At 39.2% G+C, this 24,793-nt stretch overlaps 1 protein-coding gene across 1 annotated transcript; it reads right to left on the reverse strand.

The window, feature by feature from the left end:
* Window positions 1-2,468: 2,468 nt before the first annotated feature.
* Window positions 2,469-23,525, reverse strand: LOC137272892 (prestin-like). The gene is made up of 17 exons (XM_067805312.1): window positions 23,465-23,525; window positions 20,265-20,707; window positions 16,894-17,004; window positions 15,453-15,646; window positions 13,557-13,721; window positions 12,557-12,712; window positions 11,643-11,725; window positions 11,125-11,272; window positions 10,291-10,404; window positions 9,626-9,703; window positions 8,947-9,042; window positions 8,211-8,317; window positions 7,686-7,755; window positions 5,499-5,672; window positions 4,826-4,990; window positions 3,883-3,937; window positions 2,469-3,565 (listed from the first exon to the last, which is right to left on the reverse strand). Exons 2-17 carry the CDS (start codon window positions 20,560-20,562, stop codon window positions 3,453-3,455), a joined length of 2,127 nt encoding a protein of 708 aa, XP_067661413.1. The 5' UTR covers window positions 20,563-20,707; window positions 23,465-23,525; the 3' UTR covers window positions 2,469-3,452.
* Between the last annotated feature and the right edge of the window lie 1,268 nt (window positions 23,526-24,793).

Genomic DNA, 24,793 nt, shown 5'->3' on the forward strand with positions numbered 1-24,793 from the left:
ATTACTGTTAGGCTTAGGATTGAACAGTGAACGTTATTGTTTGAGAACTTTGTGTACGTTGGACCACAGGCATTGTCTGTGTGACCATAGTTTTGGACCGTCAGTAAATTACAGCCAAAAGTAGCAACAGTGCTGGTAGTTGATTGATTGACACTTTAGATGGTTCAGTTAACGAAATTACCATGCGTTTGGTTTCCTTATCATGAATGACCAGTGAATGAATCTTATAGCATGACAATGGGTGGTGTTTAAATATAAACCTAAAGTGTACTTTTCACTTTATATTTGTTCATCTCTTTATTTCCCAGAAAGACCGCATTTGAGGTGTTTGTTTTGGAGGGACAAGTTTTACTTTTCTTTAGTAAGACCGCTTCCCAGGGTTTACTTTTCCTAAGTTTATATGAACATCAACATTCAAATGATACATGAATCTCTGAAATCAATTGAAAAATATCGTTCAAGATTAAACCCACAATACAAAGCTTTTACCAACGTGGATTGGTACCGCAATTCCTTCATACGTAGGCTGATGCTCTACCGCACGGCCACCGGGCCAAAGAACAGGGAGGGGTTAAATTATCAATTTATAGTTACTGACATTAAATTGTTACTACGCGCGCTTCTGTTATCGTTATGTAGCTTCATTAAATGATAATCTACATTGTAATTACCCATCATTGAGGGTATATTTGTTAGACAAAGTAAAACCATCGGGATACCCCCTCTCACCACCCCACCACCCTACCACCCCGCCCCCTCTCTCCCTCTCCTCTCCTCCTCTCTCCACTCTCTCTCTCTCTCTCTCTCTCTCTCTCTCACACACACACATACACACACACACACAAGGGATATGAAAAAAAGCACAAGTGTTCCCTTATTTTTTCCAGGTGTCTTCACAGGCTTTTTATCGCCTAGCAAGGGAACGCTTGTCTTTTCATGTGATCCCATATTTTGTCCCTTACGCTATGTCAAATAAACAATGCGCATTTACCCAATACACCAAAAGCACGTTGCGTATAATATCAGTTCAAGCTAATCGAACTTAAAGTTTTTCTATCTTTAATTATCAGAGATTAAACAAATCTTGAATAATTCTAACCGCAAGTAAAATGTGCAACAGAAGTAGAACACTAATCGAAGTTCATCAACCCTTCACTGATTGGCCCATCTGTGTATAGCGACCAATCAAATACCTGTTTTCTTTCAATAAACAAACGTCACGATATGGCTGAAATATTGCCGATGTGACGTTAAGTATTAACTCACTTAAAAAACAAATCGATAATGGTGAGCAACTGTGCTAGAAAACTCCCACACGCCTTTTGAAAAGGAAGAGTGAAGAGCTGTTATATCATCAAATAGCCATCTTGGTATTTTGTTTACCACCAATACGGATGTCCAGAAAGACACATATCATGTCTTACCGCACCTGTGGGTAAAGCTGTATTAGTTATAATCTGCCGTTGTTGGGTGGATTTTGGATTATTCCATTAATGTATAAAGCAATGTTGCACCACATGAAACTTTCAAAAGTATGGGTATAATACCGACACGACCAAAGCTTATCTGGAGCTCTGGCATCCGATCAGCGTTGTTTAGTCATGGAATATCCCAACACGGACTACAAGTGGGGCGATAACGTGTGTTGCAAATAATATCCCAGTAGGTGTGAAGTGGACTTGTCCTTTCCTGTACTAGCGATAACCACTTCAACAGGACGTATCGTACGAAATGGTCGCTTTTGACTGTCGGACGTAATAAACTAAAGATGTATGCATGTACCACACTGGTGCATTGTTGAATGATTGTATTATGCCTAATTATAAAAGATCAACGACAGGCAATAACTAAAATATATTTTGGACTAGCCCTGGGTTTTAAGCGTCCGCTTGTCACGCCGAAGACCCGTGTTCGATTCCCTACATGGGTACAATGTGTGAAGACCATTTCTGGTGATATTGCTGGAATAGTGCTATACTCGGATAAAATCAAATGCGCTGACTCATTCGAACCGGTTCACCCACAATGATGTGACGACAGTCAGTAGCAATAACTGTCTATACGCTGGGGGTAGTCCGGTCACCTACGGTGCCACAATATTCGGTGATGGAATTCAATAACCTTGAGTTCGAATCCCGATTATATTTCTTGGTTTGTCAGCCCGATACCTTTGCTTGTAGGTTTCAAAACGTGGTGAAATCAGGGACCTGCATCACTCGCGGCTTTCCTCTTATAAACCGCCGACATGTGCCAACAGGAATACTGTTGCAGTACTGAGCGGCACAAGCCTTTCAGTAGCTCTATATACAGGCATGACTAATTATGTTAAATGTTGAATGAAGGGAAAGAAACCTTTGAGGTGAAAGGAACTGAGGAATTGTGATTCAGGGATAATGTCATAAATAGTAATCGTACTGACGATAAGATGTGTATCGGATTTCACAAAACACAGTCCTCAAAAGGTATTGTTCATTTGTTGAATGTTGCTAAATTGAAATTTCTTTCTTTCTGTGTTTATTTGAATGCCGTGATCAGGCTTCCTTTACATGGCATTTCTTATGGCTATGTTTAGTGAGTTTAGTTTTACGTCACACTAAGCAGTATTCAAGCTATATTGCGACGGTCTGAAATATTTGAGTTTGGACCAGACAATCCAGTGGTCAACAACATGAGCATCGATCACTGCATTCGATGGGATTCGATGACATGTGTCAACCAGGTCAACAGCCCTGACCACCCGATTCCTCAATACAAAAGATTATATTCATTGGTACAATGATAACAAATGTATTGGAAAAATATTATCTATTAAACTGTTGACATTTAAGTATCGGCTCAGAACCTTCATGATATTACACACATTATGAACACATAAACAGTTGTAAGAGCAATAAAGATTAAACGCTAACAGGGACAATCTTTTTGAGAACAGGAAAATACTTAATTCGGATCAAAGAGAGCTTGTGCTTGTGCAGCTATTTGTACCGAAAAGGATCAGTGCAAGCCGGAACCTGAATGATTGATTGTTTGTGAAATGTTTCGACGTTCTCAAGATATCCAGCAGTGATCCTTCTGGTTCATATACTTTTGGATGTGTTTGATGAAGATAACAGATGTGAGAGGGCAATTCTATTCTTGCTTGCATGAGCACTTCATGTAAAGCTTTCAAAACTGATGAAAGGTGTGATCAGTTCAGATGCACATACAATGTATGACCATGTTTAACATACGATACACAATGTATTCTATACACATATAGCGATCACACTGAGGAATGTCTTTCATAACTTGGTCTCACAATATATTTCCTCAAAGTCTTCTTAAGCCTCACAAGGCAAATTCTGGGCATCCCGTGTCTTTCCCAGTAGGAATATCTTCCTCTTTTCAATGTGAGAATCCAGAGTCGTCAATATGGTAAAGCGTTAAGTCTAGTTCATGCCAGAAGCCAATGGTCAAATATTGATACTGCTGTCGACAGAGCTGAGGGCGTGAGACAGGTCCAAGAACAGTTGGTGTTTGTGCTGGGGGATGAAGTCGCTAGTCTGCAGGATATCTATTACTTCCTCTGCAACATAGATGTTGAACATAGCCGTGCTCCCAGCCAGTGGATGAAAGAAAATCACAGAAAATGCAAATTAGAAAACCGTTAGCCAGGATGAAAGGTATACGCTCAGTAAAAGATTTATCAAGGGTGAGTGAAAATGGAAATGTCTCAAGCTATCAATACAACAGACTGCTAGGGTACTCTAACAGTATCACCCGCCACTCACCCTTAAAGAGAAAATCTAAGCGGTTGTTCATACCAGGAAAGGAACAACACCTGCAAAATAATAACAATCAGTTTGAACTGAAACTGGAAAGAAACTGGGCAAATATGCCTACCTCTCAGGCCAGCAATCAGTACTTTGATGTCCACGGACTCGAACTCGGCGACAACCTGTTTTCCAAGAAAATATGTTTTACAAGAACTAATTAGATGGCTACATCTGCATTGTAAAGAGCGATGCGTTACAATGTGGATATATGTGAATGCAAACTGAATGCAATTCAGAAGTTACACACATCTGTGTTTTGAGAAGCACGGAGTATTCAGAGTATATTCTTGTAACTGAATGTTGTGATGTTGCCACTACAGCAGCCATTAGTTTTATCCCTATAACAACAATATCTTATTCAATGTGACACGTGAAGATCTGATTTAGAATTGATCTTCAGTAACCCAAGCTTGTCGTAGAGAGCAACTTACGGGATCTGGTCGTCAGACTCGTTGATTTGGTTGACAAATGTCATTGTATTCCAGTTGTGTAGATCGATGCTCATGCTGTTGATAACTAGATTGTTTGGTCCAGACTTGATTATCTACACACCGACGCCATACAGCTGGAAGATTGCTGAATGAGGCGTAAAATTTTACTCACTCGCTCGCTCATTCAATGCCATCTGATAAAAGCCTCGGAATGTACAAGGGCGACACATTGAGGGAATGTCCTCTATAGCATCCAGAAGGTAATAACTTATTTTTAGTGTTTAAGGAGATGTCGTAGTGATGTCGCACGCAAAGCATTGTGACGCAACATCGTTGTAACTATGTCTCCAGTGGTAACTTTAGTAAGAATATTTCTTATGTCATCATCACTGAGAGGATATGTCACATGTCTGTTCGTGGGTTATCGTATAACACATCACTTCTTCCGCCAGTAACTGGTAAACATCATCAGATCAAATTAATCAAAGATCGGAAGATAACACTAGAAGCATATATTCCCGAACAATACTTTCATTATTTGTATTCTTTAAGGAGTATATTACTAGTAGTAGTACCTACCCTGGACAATGCTTTCACACCCATGGTGTCAATAAAGTTGATCCCTGTCATGTCCAAGATGACACAGGTGATATGGGAGTCATTCTGGGATTCTGGCTCCGTCGGTTTTCCATTCTCTCTCGTGGTTCCTTCGAATTTCACCTTCCGTTTGTTCGTGTTTGTACTCTGTAAGTATGAGTAAAATACAATCGTTTTGTTTATCATGACTTGAGTAAATGAGTGACGCAGTTTGTTTTAACGCCACTTGTAGCAGTTATGCAGCATTATCACTGCAGGGGGCTCCATAAATGGGCTTCCCACATGGCACCTACGTATACGTAATGAACCGATCCTGGATCTTCTGCGTGTTACTTTAACCACTTGCCTATCCCACCGTCCCGTCATGATCAGGCCAATATATCTGGTCCTCGTGTTATCTCCCACTGTGTTGATTATCCTGTTACGATAATTAACTTCACCCATGATTGAGAATCATATAGCTTTTGTCGGCATAGAATAAGGTACACAGTCTCCGCTTACTCCCTTTCCCATTGGCAAGATTCAATGGACGTAATATGTACCATCAATTATACAACAATATTACTTTTACACAATAATGTTAAAAAGAGATATGATCCATCAAATACAAGCATTACTGTTACACACTAAGGCATTACTCATCAATGTTAAATACCTGTTTCTTCTTCTCCCTTTTTCTTTGTTCAGTTTCCTGGGCAGCTCTCTTCCTCTTTATCTTCATGGGATCGATACCAGAATTGGTGAAAGATTGAAGAACAAACTGTTCCGAATTTGCAAAATAGAGAGGCGCTTCAAACGACAAGATCACCGTGTGCGAGGGAATCTTTACCTGAAGATGAAAAGAATATATGCTCACGAACATGAATCATAGCCGGAATTGCGTCAGTCGCATAGCTGCTTTACATTCACGTATTGAGTCACGAATTACATTTATTTGTTTGTAAAATATCATCATAATGACCAGTTACGTAAAACGCTGTAAAACAGACCGATCATTAGTTTCACTGCCCTCGTGATTAAGGTTGTAAAAATCTTTTGCATTAAACGTCTGAATTTGAACCATTGGAAACTTTAGAAAGTGATTTGGAGAAAATCTGCTTCAGCGGGTATAAACCAGTGACTTTAACCAAGAGGTGTCTGTCAAATATTATGCAAGTGTCCATACCGTCATTTCTGCTGTGGAGTAGTCTATATACCATCTGTTGTTGGACACTAAAATCAACATCTATTTGTCAGTTTGTCGGTTATAAGCCGACTTGAAAAATATTCAGTCGTATTATCTCATAGAAATGAAGGAAGGAAGCTTACACTGACAAGATGTTTGATGGTATTACCTGGGGCAGCGACAACATTTCTGACTTTACCAGAATTGAAGATGCGATTGATCAAATTGGTTCGTGGATGTTCAATAACAAACTAAAACTAAATGAACACAAGACTGAGGTCATGACTGGTGGCACCAGTGGCATGTGAGCAAAATCACAACGTGATCAGTTGAAAGCTGGAAACATGGTCATTCAGCCTTCTCTATACGCCAGAAAGCTTGGTGTTCTACTCCGATCCATGGACAATTTCATTTTGGATCTATGCAGAAACAGCTACTTCAACCTCCGTAACATTGGACAGATCAGACATCTCTTGACACAGAACACTGAATCTCTCACGACTTGACTACTGGAACAGCTTGTTGGTTGCAGCTTCACAAGAATCCATACAGCGAATCCAGAACACAAATGCCCGCATAGTTTCTCTCCAACCAAAAAACTGCCACATCACTAATGTCCTGGTGTCTTTTCACTGGTTGCCTACTGGAGCTCGCATTGACTATTAGATCCTTACACTTACATATCAGCCCATCCATGGTATTGTACCTGTGTATCTTCAAAAATTCCTCTCTCCTTACATGCCACCAAGAACTCTCCGTTCATCCTCGGCTAATCTGATCTGTGTACCAAAGTACACATTTGGCCACAAGTCCTACCAGGACATGACATCTGTCAAATGGAATTCCAGCCCCGTTGAACTTAAGCTGTACTCACCCTATGAAAACTTCAAGCATCATCTCAAAACTTTTGTCTCAAAAACATTTTACATAGATGGACTTCAATAATGCCTTATTGTTGTGAGCGCTATGAGTGTACCTGGTATGGAGTTTGGACAAATTATTATTACAAGAGACGCCATAAACATTAACAAATATTCATAGAGGGTTTATACTGAAGACCGCTCAATAACTAGACCCCATTGTTATCCAGCTGATTACAACACGACAAAGGGACAAAACTGTGAGCGGCGAAATGCCACGACAACAAGGCTTCCTGCAAATCCCTGACAATCAGGATATGCTGAATGATCACTCGTGTTATATATATATATATATATATATATATATATATATATATATATATATATATATATATATATATATATATATATATATATATATACTTAGGCCTTGTGGTGAAAACCATTAAACACTGGTATAAATATAGACAATTTATTTTACGCTATTTGAAACATTTGAGCAAAAGCAAGTATGTGGAGAAAACGAATGGGTTTTGCACTTTGTTAAAAACACAAATCGAGATGCTGCTAGCCTATCTTGAACAGTTGGAAGGTGGTACTGGTGAGTGAGACATTAAGTTTCCACTGCTTTTAACAATATTTCAGTTTGGAATTTGAACACACGAACCAAGACTTTCGCGAGAAAGGAAAACTGCCAAGCAGAAAAGATGGTTCCCATGGCCGTGTTGCACAGAGATTGTAGTGCTGCAACTGCCGCACGACTGGGAAAGCAGAGAGAGGAAAGCAGTCAGGATGATCTACAACAAATGCTACTCACACATTCGTACCTCTTCTGTGATCTGTACTGCGACGTTGAATCTACTTCGCCCTTTAATGTGAACCCAGACCTGAAAGAAGGTGTACCAGTCTACAATGAACAATGACAATTCTGGGTTAATCACAATTCAACATAATGTACTGCATTCATTGCTTAGTATTCCAACTTAGCTGATCCCAGTACAATGAATCTGATCGTGGTCCTAGAAAGTATTTTATAGTCCGCAGCTGTCTTCGGTGCCAGCATGTGATAATTTACGATAATTTGCTCTCTCTACGACGATTTGTAAAGAACTTCAGAGCAAAACTTTCACATGACCCACGGTTCACATGTTGCGATACTTCAAACTTAGACCCATCTGTGTTTAAAATGCTGTCGTATCATTCCTCAGTTCTCATGAAATCTTGACAAGTATGGGATCTGAAAATAGAGATGACAACCACACACCTCCAAGTTAACTGGTATAAGCTGAACAATGGTAAACTACTACTGGGCTAGGACTGCCCCTGCACATTGTTACCGTACCTCTGGGTCCTGCACACCACGGTGAGGATGGAGAAGACGATGCCGATACCGAGACCGACGTCAGCATCCAACAGGATCACACACAGGAAAGTTGTAACCCATATACTCTGGGGGGCATGACACGTATAAGGTTATACTCGAACAATGTTGTCAAAACAAACGTAACCAGTATGCTAGCACCGTTAGGATTTCAAGCATTTATATAAAAAAAACGAAACCCTAAGTGACAGTGCTGTTAATGTTCATTTTTTTTCGCATATTTCATATTGATCCAATGATATATAGAGAGACAGCAGTCGAAAGTAGCTATGCATTAAAAATAATTAAGAATTGTTTCTTAATTATTTCAGTTCCGTTTATTGCGGTTTAAACCACTAGTCCACTAGCCCTTACACAATGGTACATAAGTTTACATCTTCCAATAGGAATTGCAAAATCTGAAATATAAAGGCAAATAGAGTTGATGATGATAATTCGTTGCGGGAGTGATGTAGTACCCTAACAAACACTTTCGCTACTTCGGTAGAGATGCTAGTACCTTTATCAAGCGGTACATATAATACATCTGTCAAACTAACGTCGCCTTTACCCAAGAAAACATTCTAAACGATATCAGCTCCATCTTCATCTCAGCATTGCAATGTCAATACAGACAATCTGCTTCAGACTCTTAGTCTAAAACGCATAGTAACACCTAGTCTTGCATCATTTCTATGTTCCCCTCACATACACTTACAAAATCCCACTTTGACCTCTTCCATAGCACTGGGAGCTGCAAGAACTGCCTGAACATGCTTCTCAAGTTGACGATAATTACCGAGGACAAGATACACTGAAACAATTGCACACAATGTACTTCACAGTTGTTCTCTAAGGCCGAAACATCGTGGTTCAAGGGATTTCTCGATCAACGTGACATGTACCAGATAATCTAGAAAAATAATTTCTTCTATACGAGTCGATTTGAAGACAATTACTGAAAAAAAACAGGTTTGTTATTTGTAAACATGAAAACATTCCTGTTTCTCATTCTGTGTAAGAATGTATCCTCTTTACTTATGTTTTAACTATAAAGATTTTTCTGGTCATCGGAATGGTCAAAAGGAAAAGAATAATATCGCAATAACATTTTAGCGGAACCGATTGATATTTGTGTTTGAGAGACAAAAGCAATGTACTTAAAGCGGTAGCGTATGAGAAATGATGCCAAAACCATGACACACTAACAAACTTGAAAGTATCTGTCATAATTTGAAAAAATAAAACATATACTAAACAAAATAATTTAGGGATACTGGTATTTTTACGACCGATATTTCCATCAGATTGTCAATGGATGAAAAGATCATTATTCATAATTTCGAAATTTACATACACCCCTAACTATTTCGCTCAGTATATACATATATACTCACTGAAGGAAGGGAGTAGAAGAGTGGTCCCACTGCCATGACGACCACCAGGACGACACAGCACCCTACCAGTGAGGCGATCTGTGATGATAACAGCAGGAACCAAATATATACTTGACATGGCTGGTGTAATGTGTATGTACAGAACGCCATGGAACACAACCCTGGTCTTGATCACTTTTAACAATAAAGTATTATTTATCTAAGTTTCTGTATGAAACGTATACCACAGCTAATTGATTTCATATAAGAAACAAAGCATGAATTAATAATGCAGTCTTGTTTGGTTCCGGTAAAGTATAAAATATATATTGTGTTTGTGTTTTGTTTTTTGTTGTTGTTTTATAATAATATATATGTTTATATTTAATTAACCATTACACTAGGTACAAACGAATATTCTGACATATTATGGCAGGAGAAATCGAGTGTTTTCATGCAAGATACTATTTTAAGAGGAACTTTCAACCTTTAAGTTCTGATTTTATGCAAAAGGACTTAGTGTGGTTGAATGATCTGTCATTGAACTATTTCTGTTAAAAGTAAGCATATAAACGTGTATATGATAAATAAGAGCTTATAAAAACATCTCTGTTGGATAAAAGGAGAAGTTCCTTTCTTTTGAAAAAGAGTCTGACGCATCTGCTATAGTTGTTGTTAACATTCACCTGGGTGATACCCCCAGCGCCGTCCTGCACGACACTGCGAGCAACAGAGGCAGCGGGAATATAGCCGGAGAAAATGGAACAGAGAACACTCCCGGCACCATACGCAAACATCTCCTGGGAATCAAAACGACTGATACGTAAACGTCTTTAACAGCCAATATGTCATGATAAGTGAGTGAGTTTAGTTTTACGCCTGACATGTGCCAACAAGTCCGCGAGCCTGACCACCCGATCCCGTTAGTCGCCTCTTACGACAAACATGGGTTTCCTGAAGGCCTATTCTACCCGGGACCTTCACTAGTCGGGGTCATGATGAGAATGATTAAAGATCAAAACTTGGAATGCTTGGAATTGTCACTATTCGAACGGTTGTTTGAGCATTTAAGAAATGTCCATCTTGCATTGTAGCAATGTTTTCACCATGTGTGTTTGAGCAAAATATCTGAAGCCTGCATCACCCAAGCCATTCCATTCGTCACCACTCGCCCCTTTCCGTAATCACGAAGGAGCTTGTCCCGGAATATCACGTGTGGTTCACGAATACTGCATGACCTCGATCCAAGTTGACACGCCACGAAATGACAGAGACACCAAAATCACTCTTATGTCACTAAAATCACTCTTATGTCATGTATATGTTTAAAATGGTATTTCTCATTTAATAAATACAAAATTAATGTTTCTCGTTCTTTATTTGCATGGTTCAATACACTTTCGGGAACAAGTGCGACGAGAGACTGCATAAATCGCTACCCTATTCTTATCCAATACACATTACTTGTCTTATTCCAGTGGTGGGGTTCATTACATATACGAGCCCAGTGTCCTCCTTACCTGATTTGCATTAACTGTCTGTTTGTTTTTGAGCGCTAACATCTTAGCCATAGACACTGACTGCGCAAAGGCTATGACTCCAATGATGACGGCATCTCCAATATGTGACGTCACGAGGCTGACGTCAGGAATCTTGGGAAGGGGAATACTGCAAGAGAATTTGCATGTTTTGGGCATTACTGTCCTTATAACCGTATAGCAATAACGTGCCACTGGTGACAGTGGAGACTACTTGATCTCTCGCCCTGCACTTGACTGGGAGAGTTGCGCCCCTTTACCTAAAAGTATCCGATGGTCGAGAGTTGGAATACCCACTCATTCACGCTCTCACTCAAGTTAAGGTAGACCTTTAAACTTGACAGCTATCTTGCTTTAACAAATACGAAAAACTGAAAATACTTTACAGATGTACGCAAGAACATAAAAAAGTCCCAAAACACACATCTAAAAAAACCCCCAAAAATGAAACCCAACACAAATGGCTGTAGTTTTTTTCTATATACATCATGAATACCTACCCTGCGGGAATTTCACCTATTACTTTGACGTCAAAGTCATTTTTAAAACGTGCGAAATGAGAGACGACCGTTCCAATTATCACCTGTAAAAAGAAAGATCCAGAACCAATGTTTTCAAAACGTGGTTCCAAGGACCAGAGGCACGGGTAAGAGTGTGCTCGCAAAAGCCATAGAAAGTAATGATACCAGGTTGTGGTGGCAAATACAAAGTTGGTCTGTACACCGCCAGGTGGACATGTTATCAATGACAAAAGTTATACTGATTTCTATAATTGTTATAGATCCAGAACAATCCAAAATACAGTATTTTTATTTGTAAATGCAAGATTGTACGCATTGTAAAGTTCGTTAATGCCATAAGTAAATAAGTATAAAGTGCATTATTAAGCAAAGACTGTTGAATTGGTTTTGTAATCATGGTAATTGGTAATAAACTCTGATGCGAGTATTGGCGCTGATTTTTGCATCTACATCAACATTAGCATACATGTACATCATCCTCATCAATGATACTTTGGTCTTCAAGTGATGAACTGAGAACCTTATGGAAAGTCTCATGTCAGCTATATCAAACGTTACGCTATCATTTCATTTCATATCATTCAAGATAACCCTTGCAAAAATATGTAAAAAACCTCTTAAAGTAAGAATATTATCTTTTGAACATAATTTATTATATATGGTTATGGGCAAAAATACAAGAAAAATCCCTGGTAGAATTTGCGTGTTCACATCTTGACTTGAAATGAAGATAAGTATTATGTATTACATATTTAATTGTGAGAAGACATATGAGACATGGTCGCTGTTACTTAACTGTTAAGAGTATAGTTCAGCTTTTGAGATGACTATCTCCCACTTTTGAGTATAGTTTCGCTCTTGAGCATAGTTCAGTTCTTGAGAACATTACTGACCACTATTAGTTCTATGGGTACAGGGATCCGAAGCCTCTTTTTGAATCTCTCGTTAATCTGAGTTTTGATGACGTATATGATGATCATGCTGACCACTGACGTCACCACAGGTATCCAGTTGGTGTCTGCAATGTTCCGTATTATCTCAATCCAAGTCTGAAAATAAAACATAGACCGGGAAAGTTAGGGACTAAAGCATGGTAGGCCGTTTATTCCAGCAATATTAGCAGCGAAGGGGTAGCCCAGTGGGCAAAGTGTCGGCTCGTCACACTGAAAACCCGGGTTCGATTCCACACATGCACCTTGAGCATACTAGTGGTTGACACATGTCTATGAGCACCTGTCTACGTCATATTGTCGAAAGATGACGAATATTGATTTGGGTGGGTTTTCATGGTTGCAGCTACATTGCAGTTCGAATCCAGGTTCACATTAATTATACCACGAGGTTTGTCAGTACCATTTCCGTCCTTTTGGATTTCACCAACCCCCTCACTTAGACATGTTTCCAACGGGAAAAAGGCACGAGGACTTATGATCAAGCTTACTTAAATAAATATTCATCTCGATCGATGCACTAGATGAATGCGTATGGTTTAATAACGCAGCTTTTTGGGTTTCCATTCTGACATCTGTGAGTGAGTGAGTGAGCTAGTGAGTGTGGTCTTACGTTGTTTTTAGCAATATTCAATATTAGCAATATCACGACGTAGGACACCAGCGATGGGATACATGCACAGATTGTACTAATGTCTGGAATCAAACCCGGGTATACGGCGTGACGAGCGAACGCTTTAACCTCTAGGCTACCTCACGGCTCCTCCATTCATGTATCAATGCGGACAGTCGAATCCGGACAATCGTGATCGCTCTAACCCAGGGTTTTCGTCCCACAAACCAACAGTAACATTCTGACAATGTGAAATATCTTCTGAATGCACTTTGAGTCTTGTTAATAGATAAATTTGGAGCATGATTTCGAAGCATATCGCAATCATACCTTTACGACCTTGAAGACACCATTAAATCTCTTGACCTTTAACCCCAGCACGTTCTTCACCTGACTAGACACGACATGGACGGCGACGCCGGTGGTAAAGCCGCTGATGAGGTACTCCGACATGTATGTCGTCAATAAGCCCATGCCGAGCTTCCCCAGGACCATCTGTCGGGTAAACAGTGGAACCGTCTAAATCCGGACACCCCCTCCTGGACAGACTTCTTTGTGGGGGTACATACAGACATATACACAAAATATGCATGGAGACAGATAGGTCATAAGAGATACAGACAGACGTCATGGTATTCACACATGCAAACGGACAGAGTGTTCACACATACAGACAGACAGGGTATTCACACACACAGACAGATAAATAGCGTATTCACACCTACAGACAGACAGACAGGGTATTCACACATAAACATAGACAGATAGATAGGATATTCACACATACAGACAGAGAGATAAATAGGGTATTTACACATAGACAGATAGGGTATTCACACAGACAGATAGAAAGGGTATTCACACAGACAGATAGACAGGGTATTCACACAGACAGATAGACAGGGTATCTACACATACAGACAGACAGATAGACATGATATTCACACACACAGACAGACAGATAGACATGATATCCACACATACAGACAGACAGATAAATGGGGTATTCACACATACAGACAGACAGATAGACAGGGTATTCACACATACAGACAGGCAGATAGATAGGGTATTCACACATACAGATAGAAAGGGTATTCACAAATACAGATAGACAGGGTATTCACACATACAGACAGATAGGAAGGGTATTCACACAGACAGATAGGAAGGGTATTCACACAGACAGACAGGGTATTCACACATACAGACAGACAGATAGACAGGGTATTCACACATACAGACAGGCAGATAGATAGGGTATTGACACAGACAGATAGAAAGGGTATTCACAAATACAGATAGACAGGGTATTCACACATACAGACAGATAGGAAGGGTATTCACACAGACAGATAGGAAGGGTATTCACACAGACAGATAGACAGGGTATTCACACAGACAGATAGACAGGGTATTCACATATACAGACAGGGTATTCACACATACAGACAGATAGGCAGGGTATTCACACAGACAGATAGACAGGGTATTCACACAGACGGATAGACAGGGTATTCACATATACAAACAGACAGATCGGGTATTAACACAGACAGGCAGACAGTTAGGCAAGGTATTCACACATACATACAGATAGACAGGGTATTCACACACACAGGCAGACAGATAAACAGGGTATTCACACAGACAGACAGACAAATAGACAGGGTATTCACACATACAGGCAGTAAAACACACTAGGAATTTACACATACAGGCAGTGACATACACTAGGACTTCACACATAAAGGTGGTGAAATACACACTAGATTCAGGCAGGCTGATAAACAAGGTATTAGCACATAAAGGTAGTCAGATAAACAGGGAATTCATACATACATGTCAGATACACAATGAATTTATTCACAGAGGCAGTCAGATAAACTAGGAATTCACATATACTGGCAGTCAAATAGGACATAGTGACAGAAATATAATGCAGATGTGACATTGATAGATACAGAGAGACAGATGTCAGAAAGAATGGATGTTGATTCATATCAACAGAGAGACATATGTGCATACAGGTAGACAAACAGACAGGTATCTTCAGATAGATAGGGCATAAAGACGGACAGGAAGAATATCAGCGTAGGAAGACATATATTACATGCAGACAGGTTGACAGAGCGTATAGGAAGATCTGCAGACAACAGATACAGGCATATTCATGGGGAGTAACAGATAGATCGGCAATTTTGTTCACAGAATAACGTCATTTACCATGACTAACCCAGACACGAGAGTCAGTGCTGTTGCAATTTCTATTTTTCTGGAGTCGGTGGACCTCTCAATGTCAAGGTCGGTAAGGTTCCCCGATTGGCTAAAGTTGAAGGTCGTTCGAGGAATGCCCTGGTCAGCTGCTAGGCGAGTGTCAAGGACAGCGGCTATCATCAGACTCACGACAGCTATCGTTCCTTCAAAATATTGGAACGAATTCTTTAAAGTTCATGAAACATATGCCATAATTATGAAAAAAGCATCGCAATAACGTCTTTTACTTAAACAGCTGAAGTGAAATTACTTAAAATATATCAACAACAATACTCTGAATATTCTTTTGACTTAGGCCTATAAAACGTATTCAATCTCAACAATAGGACATATAAACATGGGCCTGATCCATAATATGAAACCGACCTATTCGTAGCAATCCCCGTTTTTTCTGTTTCGTGTTCATTTAAAAACAAGTTTATCCTTTACATCATCTTTCACATTCCACTTAAATCCAACCCAAAATGTCGTCCTCATCCCTATATAAAAATCCCAAATAACTCTACGAGGCTGCGCAGGAAACATTAAAATATAGCTGAGCCCTCATATTATTCAAAAGCTTGAGCTGTTTAAGTTATATCGCTCTGGACTGACGGTAACTTAAAAACGGAGTGATAACGATAACTACTTATAAGACAAGGGTAAGAAATAAGCTCAGCATGTCCTTAGAAATAGTTAAAGGAAGCCGTCGCACACTTACTCCATGTCCTTCTTAATCCTAAAACTGGCTTTACTTCGTCCACAAAGGTATTTTGCATGTATTTTGTTGGTGGTGATCAGTGATCAGGTTATTGAGAATACCTGGTGCCACCACAGTTTGATAGTGAACCATTACACTTATTCTTAGTGTCTTTGAAATCGTACCATGAACTCTACTTTCTGATCACTGTCGAAAACATTTTATGGAACAGGAGTTTTATACAATGAACAGTCAGTCTCTGTTCGAATCCAGGTTATTTACACTTACAAACCAAGATCTGTTAGCATTATGCCCGATCTTGTTGGTTTATCGAGAGTGATTCATGTGTACAATATTTGTTTAACAATATTTCTCAAAACTCTCATCCGACCGTTACAACCATTCGTGGATTTTATGTATACTGGACAGCGAAAGGAATGCAAGTCCGCGTTTTGTTAATTTTGTAAATAAAAGATATAAACATGAATGCTTACTTTTGTGAGTTTTCATGTTTTTGAAACATGCTTTTCTTTTGCTGTTCAGTATGTACATATATTGTATGTTTCATATGAATTTTGTTAGATACATATCAGCCAGTATCTGTTTTATTCAACATACGTCACCGCCCACCTACACATGTTAGTCACGTGTACGAATGTAGTGTTAGGCTGGCCGGGTGGTAGAGGGAGTCAACACCGGGGGATTACTTACCCATGGAAGCATGTCTGGATGAGCCAAAGAAGAAGTAGATAAGAGGGGAAAACAGGGATGTGTAGAGTCCGCAAATTGGGGGAAGAGACGCTAGAGCTGCGTACGCCATCCCTGGAGGACGAAACAATATTTCCTGTAATACCAACAACTCACTATGGAGTAGACAATCAATGCTGCCTAATGTGTGAGAACAACGTCTCGCTGTCATTACAGTAGTCTTGCAGCTGTTAGTCAAGACATTAGTGAGCCCAACATCTCATCCCTCCGGGTACCCATTCACTGCCAACAGAACACAACAAAACTTGGAACAGTCTGTTACCCCGAGGAGGCAAGGAATGCAGTAATAGTTTCAATATGGTTGTTCAAATATGCCACTTCAATACTTCAATGTAATAATTTGATGTGGAACCTGTGTCAAGTTTCAAGTAGTGCTTGTAAAAGCGTCACTGTTCTCCTATTCACTCACTCCTAGCATGTTAGCATATTTTTCAGCAACCTATGATCGACATTTGCCGCAGCTGCCCCAGATGTCCTTGTTGACAAGACGGAAAACTGTTCTGAAGTGGGTTATAAACATGCCATAGTAAAAGACTTGACTGACTTGTGTTACACCATGTGGAAGTCTTACTTGTGACATAAATTAATATTTATTAATGAGTATTATATTTTAAAATTATTTTTATCTAGATTTTATACTATTCTGTTCCGTGTATGAACTCTTACAGTCCATTTAAAAAACCAACACATTATGTGGTCCTGTGAATAGAGCCCAGATCATAAATCAGGTCAAGTTGAACAACGTTGATCCCTGAGAGATGGCAGATAGTGTTTTGCAGCTTGACTCTAGACAGGACCTCTGACCTGCCTCACAACGAAGCATATGTGAGACGTGGTCCCACCTTAGGCGAGTGAGTTTAAAGTTGCCTCTGTTCATTCAGCAGTGAATGGGTACCAGGTGGTTTATCGATGTTAACCTCGCAATCAGCTGAGGCTTACCAGGGAAATAACGTCTTGAACACATGTTGTTCTTACTGCCAATTAGAATCCTTATGCGCTCTATGAATTAAAATTATCACATATATCAACATTTGTGGAAGTAAAGGGTTGCAGTAAACGTAAGAAGAAACTCAATGGACGTAAGAAGTGACCTAGATGAACAAACTAGTGTCGCAGTGGACGTAAGTCAATTAGTGGACATACGAATGGACACCTGATGATGTGTGACTGTGCAGTAAGAACTGACGCAGGGGACGTACGTGAATTACTAGCCGTAACGACAGTAAATCTTGCACCTTGTATCACAGGAAACATGTCATGCTACGGTTTTGAGTGTGTTGTTAGTTGTAAAGAGTAAATGAGATGAAAAATGTGGAAAAATTGGTTTGTACGCTATTGGACCTGTTTCATGCGGCTTCGCTCCCTTCTTTTTACGTGATGGCGCACAGAATCATCTCCAAATGTAGTAAAAATGATGAGATTTAGGGAATCAATTTTGTCATTGCATGTGTTTTCTGTATTTTAATGATTTTCACATTCAAATAGTACTGATTCATATATTATGAATACATAACACCATGTAGAAATAGATCCAGTGTAACACGTGTATACGTGGGATTACACTTTCTAAGTCAGATTCTAGTGCTTTGGTTGGGTTGAGTCCTAGCAGGGAATCAAACCCACACTCGCAGTTACATAAACATTCAAGAAACACTCTCCTGCGCATTTTAGCACCACATTTGCCTTGAGAGCTTGGGTTTCACTGAAATGTTGTTATTACTCTATACCTTAAGGGACCGACTAGCTGGTATTCTGGTAGTAAGACTGCAAGCAGAGACGGGCGGGTGACATCGCATCTCGGCATTCGTGGCATCGTGGCAAATCGGCATTTCCGCTTTTACACACTAGACACGCCTTTCAGATGTGATTTTGTATGTAAATCGACAGCCTAACATCAGTGGCTTGTTCACGTTTTTTTAAACCGGCAGGATGCATCGAATCGTAAGTCTTATCCAGCAGAATTATTAACAATAAACTCTGGAATCTGTCTGACACCCACCCATGGAATCCTTGCCATAATATTTACGCTTCATATATGACCCTTCCCACTCCATCTGAGCTAAGTCGTCTGCATATCTTTGTTGGAAAAATATATAGCGGAAGTGATTTCATGAAGTATACGAGATACGAGATACGATGGATTTCTCTCCTTTAGTAAATATTTATGGCTTTCGTTGAAAGACTATCAAAGTTAAAATGGTATTTTTTCTCAAACGTGTTGATTAAAGTCATGTTTATCGAATTTCACAATAAAATAGGTCTCATAAGGTCAGAATTTCATATCCGAATACGGATATGTCAAGTACCGCGATACAATGAGGTCGCGGTATATTCTCCCATAAAATACCCGAGCAAAATACTTTAGGTTTCATTAAAATATTAAATAGTCGGTTCCTTAACTTTAATGATATCGTGCTGATATGTGGTCAAGTAGCTGCGAGCGAGGATAAGTGATTGCTTGTATCAAAGCGGTACACAATCAATGGCAAACAAAATTAATACACATTCTGATAAAGCTGGCTCTAAACCGCTGATAAACTGGGATTAATGGCTTTCGGTTAGATTTACCCCTTGAAAACTGATTGTCATCATGACTCACTGAGTTTCATTGAGTAAGAATTTAACAAAAACAGTCGCAGTAGACACGAGGACCTCAGTGGACGTATTAGAGTATGATGCATTGAAGTAGACGTAAGAAGACTCGGTGGACGTACGAAGTGACCTAGTCGAGCAAAAATAGTAACTTAGTCCACGTACGAATGGACACATGATCATAAGTGAGCAATTGGATGTAAGAACTAAAGCAGGTACATGAGAAGGGATTCAGTGGAGGTGACAATGGACACACTGGACGTAAGTGACGAGGTGGACGTAAGAACTGACGCAGGGGACATGGGTGACTTAGTCAACGTCAAAAAGGACGAGTTGGTCTTTAGTACTTGGTAATATTATACTGAAATATACTGAACAGCAAAAGAAAAGCATGTAGTATTGTGGCTGTTTCACAAGTTATCATTAGAAGGCATAAAATGAACGCTTACTTTTCTACGTTTCTTTTGTTGTTCAGTATACGTATTGAATCTTTGGTGTAATAACCGTCTCGGACTTACATCCAGCCAGTGGCTTTCATGGGATTGATTGTATTTGATAGCATATGGCAGAAATTGTAGGCACTTGTTAATATTTCTAGAACCAATAACAAAGCACGGATAATATACACTCTAAGTGGTGCAAAGTACATTAGGTACGAAACGTCTACTGAGACAGAATCTGTTACAAATTAATGGACATGTACGTTGAATACTGTGCCTTACCTTGGGGGATTTGCATTATGCCAACTGTCATTCCAGCAATCACATCGTTCGGTAAATACCGAAGAATGTCGTAGCCACGCATGATCTTCAGAAATGGAAAATTGCCCAAGATAGTCTTCTTGATTGCTTGTCTGGAAAATGTCTTCTTTAGACGCATGCTGCATGTTTCTCTGAGACTATTCCGGGATGGTTTTCGTCTGTACATTTCTTCAAAGTCATATAGACATCTGGGATGGCCGGCATCTTTGTCCTGGCCATCGCAAGTCAACATGGAAAGTCCAGCTTCAGTGTCCGTCATATTGCGAGCAGTGTCTGATCGCTTTGAATCTTGTGCTAAAGGTGTCTTGCTCTATTGTGTATCATTAAACTGTCACGTGTTAAGTTCTTTGGCCGTGTGGTGTATGGTGGAAATACTTGTTAACGCCTCACGTTCTGACCTTGACCTGTAAAGGGTTTAATGGAATTCCTTACGTTCAAAATATACAATGAAAGTCAAATACGGATGACGTGCAACAGTATGCTCAGGATGAAGTATGCACACAGTATCACATACTATGAAAAAAAGCAATCAGTCAAATCTTAAAAACAGAAAACATTACGAGCTACCTCTATGATAAAGTGCATATGTCTCGGCAGTAAATTGCTTTTGCTGATTTAATATTAAGGTAAACGTACAGTGTTTAGGCTATAGAAATGAATAATGTCCAATATGAAGCCTACTCGTTCACATTACAGATTAACGTGGGATTACAATGTGCCTTGAATTATCCTAAATAATCACCAAAACGACGGCGAGGTCTTTCAGAAATGAACTTGACCTTGAAACATGACACTTGAACCCAACGAAACGTGGGGCATGACCGTCCATTATGTGCCAAGTTTAATGTCAAAGAGAGAAACAGATCTCGGTGAGCACAGTTGCCTTTACTTCAGCTTTACATTTTACTTCAGCCTTACATTTGGTTTAATATTACCCAAGAAGCAGGTGCGATCATGAAAACATATATGTGAATTTGTCGCTAGAAGAGAGGTAAGCATAAATGCCAGAAAATGATGACACATAATGAAGCATACGTCCTTAAGGTTAGCAACAGGGAATGGTTTGGGAAGCAAAACATGACACCCAACCCTTCCAACACATTTTACGTGGGCCATGTGAATGCTGATTTGCTTGTATAGGTCATTCTTGACTTTAACATTTCAACGGAACGTCATAATCTGTTGAAATATACTTCCCTTCAACAATTTAGACTCACTTAAAACATTGACTATATTTGTTTAGACTTACTTAAAACATTGACTATATTTGTTTAAACTTACTTAAAACATTGACTATATTTGTTAAGTCTCACCTAAAACATTGACTATATTTATTTAGACTCCCTTAAAACATTTACTATATTTGTTAAGTCTCACCTAAAACACTGACTATATTTATTTAGACTCCCTTAAAACATTGACTATATTTGTTTAAACTTACTTAAAACATTGACTATATTTGTTTAGACTCACCTAAAACACTGACTATATTTGTTTAGATTCATTTAAAACACTGACTATATTTATTTAGATTCACTTAAAACATTGACTATATTTGTTTAGACTTACTTAAAACATTGACTATATTTGTTTAAACCTACTTAAAACACTGACTATATTTATTTAGATTCACTTAAAACATTGACTATGTATATTTAGACACACTTAAAACATTGACTATGTATATTTAGACTCCCCTAAAACATTGACTATATTTATTTAGATTCACTTAAAACACTGACTATATTTATTTAGATTCACTTAAAACATTGACTATATTTATTTAGATTCACTTAAAACATTGACTATATTTACATTGACGACCAGCTACAAACCTTACGCACATGGGTTGCATGAGGATCATGTGTCAAATTACTGAAAAGCATTTGCAAATATCAAGATGTGAACAGCTGCTTTTTGGTTTAAAGTTTTGTTAAGGATTCGTAAATTTTCACTGAGTTTTAACATTTATTAAACTCAATGATGTTTCCAAAGTTACGAATTCCAAGTGTTCACGTATAAACTGTACCCTTAAGCAGCACGGAATATTTTGCAAAATTCAAGTCAGAACAGCTGCCTGAAGTACGAACAAGTGGCTATAATTACACTAGTGAGTCTAAACTTTTGACGGGAAGTATAGTGTTGTCCATTCACGCCATCCACAGTCACGGATAAGCTCTCATTTAATGCTGGAAAGCAGTATTTAGGACCAGACTGGGAATGCATCGTTCATAAGGTAGAGAATGCCGTAGGGCTTATAACGCAGGCGTGTAAGGCAACACCACATATCTGCAATGTGGACAAACGTTATAAATAACAACTTCTTCTCACTTCGCCTCTCCCGAAATGAAATAAGTTGTTTTCCAAATGGTATTTTGCAATTTTGAAATGCTGCTTGGAGAAGTTATCGCGGATTAGGACGTGAGTATGATAATCTAAAGCGGGATGACGATGATGGTGACAACACCTCTGATATGGTACATGGGAAGGTCATCGTTCTGTACCACCAAGTGTAATATTGTCGAATGCATGATACCACTCAATGAATTAGTTATTTAGTAATGCATCATACTGTCATAGTTTGTGAGTCAGCATTGTGGCCCCAAATAATCTTTGAGCCAAATGGCAAGTGATTAACAGTTTCTCACAGCCGAGTGAGAAACCCCGTTACCCGACACCACTTTCACAATCGCGTGCAGAGCTACATGCCTCTCGGCTTACAGCTGGCTGGTCATGACCAATGACTTTGCAAAAAAATCCCCAAAAGACAATATTTACATGTGTGAATGTGTGTTCCAGTATATGTTCTGACATATTGAAACATTTAATTATTGGTAGCAGCTGTTGGCGTTACATAGATATGACATTAAACCCGTGTTACATTTAGTGCAAGTGATAATTAATTAAGCTTCCCAATTATAACGTTATTTATTTAATTTTGAGTTTAGAAATGATGATTTTTCATTTGTCAATATATGTTGTTACTGCGTGGCAGAAGGTTAATCGGACACTTACTGACTAAACCCTAGAGAAACGCCAGAGTACGCTATATTATTGTTTTATTTCTGTTTTGAAGATTAATGAATAAAATATGCAAGCAGACATAAAGAAAAACGCAAAAGAGAAAACATAATATAAGGTGAATATTCACGAGCACGTACCTCCCCCGACACAGCCTCCCTGTAACAGTGTACACGCAACTGAGGGTTAGAGAAAATCTGTGTCAATGTTAGATAAGGCAGACCTGGGGGTTCCCAGCTTTCTCTGCCTATCGCTGATGAAACTGTCAGTGATATATACGCTGTGTCGAATGAAGGGGTTTATTCATACTTCACGTTAAGGTCCCAGTCGAGCGTACTTGTGAAATACGTGAGCAAACTTTTTTTCGGAAGGAGAAAAAGGTGTAAACAAAATGATATTGTGTCGTTCAGAAACATCCAAGGAAGCACCACGAGAATTAGTGCTTCAAACAAACCACTTTCCCCATGATGTAGCAACAATTAACAGCAATATCGATAATGTATGGATGTTTATACCATTCATAACACTGATGAGATAATTGTGAATTTGGTAATAAGTGCTAATTAATATATAGTATTTTCCCACATTTCGGCATAGCATGTCGTACTTGGATACATTTTGGTTTAATTTGTCAGTTCGAGAAATACTGCATCACAATGATGTTGTCAGTACCTCCTCATGTACAGATCAATTACAGTGACAGGGGTGTAGGAGGAAGAGAGAGTGACGGCGAAAACCAGGACTAGCTTGAACATAGCAGTATAGCGTAAAGTGAGTGAGTGAAGTTAGTTAAGCCTTTAACAATATTCCAGCAATATCACGGCGGGGAACACCGCACACGGGCTTCACACATAGGTTCAATTCCCCACGTGGGTACGACGTGTGCAGACCATTTTTGATCGCCTTGATATTTGCAGTCATGTTATCATGTCATCGATCACACTTGTGTAGATCAATGCTCATGCTGTTGGTCACTGGATTGCATGGTCCAGACACGATTATTAAGAAACCCTTGCCATATAAATGAAATAACAAACAAAAGTTCCGGCAAAAAAGAACATTTGCCAAGGTCAAATCCAAAGGGCTTCTGCTTGGAACTTAGTAGTTGCTTGTGTAAATACACTAAATAGTGAATTAATTTGAACACATGCCACTGTTACTTTCATGGCACCAATGTGCATGTGCAACATGGTAGTGAATGTGGATTTCGAACTATTGCTAAAAGCGGGGTCAAACTCAACTCAACTCAACTTTAACTAGCGTTAATGCGAGTCAGTTATTCACACAAAACCTCCACTAATGTGCCCTATCCGGTAGAACATTGCAATGACGTAACGTAGACACTTAAGTACACTCAAGTCGTTGGCTGGTTGATGACACCAAATGTTACTCTTTCTTGTCATGCATGACACATACGCTTCAGCCAAGGTTCACGTACATGTATAACAATCCGGGGGTCTTTTTTTCCG

This window comes from Haliotis asinina, chromosome 2 (genome assembly GCF_037392515.1).
Source record: "Haliotis asinina isolate JCU_RB_2024 chromosome 2, JCU_Hal_asi_v2, whole genome shotgun sequence".
Lineage (NCBI taxonomy): Eukaryota > Metazoa > Mollusca > Gastropoda > Lepetellida > Haliotidae > Haliotis > Haliotis asinina.